Genomic DNA, 4,073 nt, shown 5'->3' on the forward strand with positions numbered 1-4,073 from the left:
ATGAGCTTGGAGGAGGGTGGGGTGGGGGTGGCAGAGTTAATTGATACTGAGAAAGCTGCTTTTAATGCCAGAAGGTAAAATGATAACAGACCTTCCTAATCTGTCCTTCTTCTGTCCTTAAACAGGCCTGCCTGAGATCTTGATTTCACACCCGCTCTTTGAAAGACTTTTCCTAGATGCTGTGCTCTTGCCTTTACAATATTTTTCCTTCAGCAGAGAAAAGAAAGAGCTTCCGACAGCAAAAGGAAAAAGCATTATTTGTTTAGGAGACACAATAAACTTTGGAGACAGCAGCACACTTCATAACTTCATTAGCGAGCCCCCGTATCGCTTTCTGCCTGGGTTATTTTACCATCAGACAATGGACATTTTGTAAATAAGGAAGGACACGAAGCAGGCAGCATATTCCTCTCTGAATCACGCCTTTGTGAAGAGCACTAAATAGCAGAACTGTTTTCTGTCTGGAAGAGGCAAACTTCCGAAAATCGTAATCTTAATTAACTCCAGAATGATAATACGTGACCTGGAGAGGACAACATTTCTCCCAGTTACCTTAGGAATGAGCAGTTCGTACTCCATAGAGTGGAACATCTATTTTATAGGATTATTCTGCCTGTACATGCAATTACTAAGGAAAAGCGAAGACGGGTTACAGCTGACCTAGATTTTTATTTAGTAGATGTGATTTCACTAATTTCTCCACTGCTTTGATGATTCTCATGGAAGAATATATTAGAATAAATTACTCCCCTAAAATAGAGGCCCCACTGGTACCCGTGCTGCATGCAAATTAAGCTGTTCAAATACGTACCCTCCGGATTTCAGATACACATTTCTGCACACGCTAACACACTAGATAAGCCCTTCCCAATCTATATTTTGAATTCCTGTTGTAATAACCACTTTCAAATTTAGGGCAGGCATTTATGACACAAAATTACTTTACTTTTTATATCCCAAAGTTACAAAAGCTACAGCTAAATACAGTCACCTACATCCATATTTAGACATCTGAATACAAGTGGCTAAAGTTTTCAGAACCGGGCACTGCCAATGGCTCTGCAAGCCCAAGGGCACGTAAGGTCACCAGGATCCTGATGAAAAATGTCACTATGTTCAGTGCTGAATAGTGAATTCAGCCTCTTGCTCAAAACGACCAAGCTGGAAAATGATCCCTTGCCGGGGCACAATCAGTAATTACTAACAGTTGGGAGTAAAGAAATGCGAAATATCTACAATGCAGCTCTGAAACAGTGAAAGAAACACCGACAAACTGCTTTCTGATAACCACCTCCCGTGCCGCCACTCACACACCGTGCAGAATAAAGGGGCTAAAGAGAATCGAGCAGTTAAACACCCAAAACACATGGACCTGACCGTGCTAAGAATCACGTTAAAAAGCAAAGAGTACGAACGGGGCCAAGGAAAACTCTCCACTTCTACAAGTAGTGCTGCCCAGTCCCTTCCCCCATCTCCATGAAGCCAAGCCAAAGTTTTCACCTGCCACCTCCCAGGAGGTGACTGTGACACACATTCCCTGAAGCCACCTTCTCAGGTGGCAGGACAGACAGAGAACAGCCAACTGGCCTGGTTATTACAGACCACTGCACTTAGCAGACAGGACAATAAGAAACCCCCTCCTCTTATCCCATCTCTTACCCCATCGCAGGGACTCGCTAAGGTGCTGGTCACCTGCTCATAGGCAGCCACGGTCTCCGCAGTGCTAGAATGGCTGAAGGGTTTTACAAAGAGGAAATCGCTCTGGTCAGACATGGGCGAGAAACAAGAGGTGTAATTCTGTGCCTGGGAGGTCAAGCCTGCTCCTCCCACGTCCAGGTATTTGATGAAGCCATCTGGCTTCATCTGCCCACGGAAATGGGAGGCAGGCTTGCGGCCAGTTCCTCGGCAGCAACCTGCAAAGGTGCAGCTGGCACTGCCAGCTTTGAGACACCGGGCAGCCACCACAGCAAACGTCACGCAGGACACAAGGGAAATGGAAACCAAGGAGATGATGAGGTAAAGTGTTAGGTTAGGATCCTTGGGAGAAGATTTGGGGAGTTCCAAGGACTTGGCAAAGTCCTGCACACTGTCTTCCTCCGGAGAAATTACTATTACCACGGAGGTCGAGAGGGACGGTGTCCCATTGTCCCTCACTTCGACCACCAGCCTGTGGGGATCTTCAGACTCCCTGAGAGCCTGTGCCACCCTTATCTCTCCAGAGCGGCGTTCCACTTGGAAAGGCAAAGCCTCAGCCGTCTCCTGCAGCTGGTAGGACAGCCAGGCATTATGGCCACTATCAGCATCAACAGCTACAATTTTGGTGACCAGATAGCCAGGTTCTACCAAGGGTGGGATGGTTTGGTGGAAGGCAGAGCCCTTGGGGACAGATGGGTAGACGATGGTGGGGGCATTGTCATTCTCATCCAGGACAAACACATGGACCACAGCAGTGCTACTCAGTGCGGGAGACCCAGCATCCTTGACCTCCACAGGCACCTGGAACACCTTGTCCTGCTCGTAGTCCAGAGCCCGCAAGGTGTAGACGGTGCCGTTGTCCTGATCTATCCGGAAGTAGGTTGAAATGGGTACATCCTGCATCCCGTTGTCCAGGATGGAGTAAGTCAGCTTGGCGTTGCTACCCTCATCGGGATCAGATGCTGACAGTGAAAAAACAGAAGTTCCAGGAAGGGAATTTTCCTGAACGTGAGCTGTATCAAAAGGGCTGGAGAAATTTGGTGCATTGTCATTCACGTCAGCAATTTGGAGGTAAAACATTTTTTGTGTGGCCCTCTGTGGGGACCCAGAATCCACAGCCCTCACTGTAATATTGTATCCACTGGCCTTCTCCCGGTCAAGGGGGCCATTTGTGACCAGCGAGAAATGCTCTTTAAAAGATGACACCAGTTTAAATGGGAGCTCTTTTGCTATCTGCAGACGGACCTGCCCATTGTCACCGGAATCGCTGTCCTTCACACCAATGAGGGCAATCACAGTGCCTGGGGTCGCGTCCTCCTGCACAGGGCTGGAGAGAGAGGTCAGCACAATCTCAGGGCTGTTATCGTTGATATCGATTAATTCCACTCGCAGGTGACAGTGTCCTTCCATGGCTGGGAATCCCTTGTCCCTGGCTCGAACTGCAATCTCATAAGCACTGGATTCCTCATAATCCAGCGGGGCTTTGGTTCTGATCTCCCCTGTCCGGGGATCTAAGGAGAACAGCTTGGTGAATTTACCAGGTGAATTATTGCTAATTTTGAAAGAATATTCCACGTCCCCGTTGGGACCTTCATCCAGGTCGGTGACATTCAACTTGGTGACCAGAGTGCCCACTGGCACGTTCTCCTCCAGATACACCTTGGATATGGGTGGGTCGCAGACCGGAGGGTTGTCATTTGCATCCAGGACATGGATGGTAACCTTGGCAGTGCCCGATTTCACCGGATTCCCTCCATCCAGGGCTGTCAATGTTAGGTGATGAACAGCCACTTTCTCTCTATCCAGTGGTTTTTCAAGTACGATCTCGGGCATTTTAACACCATCTCCTCTCACATTGATACTCAGGGTGAAATGTTTGCTGGGGCTGAGTTCATAGGTGGAGATGGAGTTGGAGCCCATATCCGGGTCTTCTGCTACCTCCAAGGGTAGCCGAGTCCCAGGGTTCGCCACCTCAGTGATCTCCAAGACCACCTCCGGCTTGGGGAACTGGGGCGCGTTGTCATTTACGTCGAGGACATCCACCTCAACACGGTGGAGCTGGAGGGGATTCTCCATGACGAGTTGGAGGTGCAGGGAGCATGTGGGGCTCTGCCCACACAGTGCCTCCCGGTCCAGCCTGCTGTCAAGGAGCAGCACACCCGTTGCCAGGTTCACCTGGAAGTGTCGTTGCTCACCCTCGCTCACCAGGCGCAGGTTGCGGCTGGCCAGGCTCCGCACCTCCACCCCCAGGTCCTTGGCCAGGTCGCCCACCGAGGAGCCCGGCTCCCGGTCCTCGGCTACGGAGTACCGGAGCTGGGCGCTGCTGGGAGCCGGCAGGCAGGAGAGGACTGCGAGCAGCAGCGGGAGCTTCCATAGCA

The 4,073-nt window shown here is 50.2% G+C and overlaps 1 protein-coding gene across 1 annotated transcript in view; it reads right to left on the reverse strand.

Moving 5' to 3' along the window:
- The window catches only part of LOC104496313 (protocadherin gamma-C5-like), a gene marked incomplete at both ends in the record, with an annotated part of 4,534 nt that extends 466 nt beyond the window's left edge, over positions 1-4,068 (reverse strand). The window contains one exon of the mRNA XM_010139405.1: positions 1,660-4,068. Within this exon, the coding sequence (XP_010137707.1) occupies positions 1,660-4,068 (2,409 nt within the window). The remainder of the gene's footprint in view (positions 1-1,659) is intronic.
- Positions 4,069-4,073: the final 5 nt, after the last annotated feature.

This window comes from Buceros rhinoceros, unplaced genomic scaffold (genome assembly GCF_000710305.1).
Source record: "Buceros rhinoceros silvestris isolate BGI_N320 unplaced genomic scaffold, ASM71030v1 scaffold21287, whole genome shotgun sequence".
NCBI lineage: Eukaryota > Metazoa > Chordata > Aves > Bucerotiformes > Bucerotidae > Buceros > Buceros rhinoceros.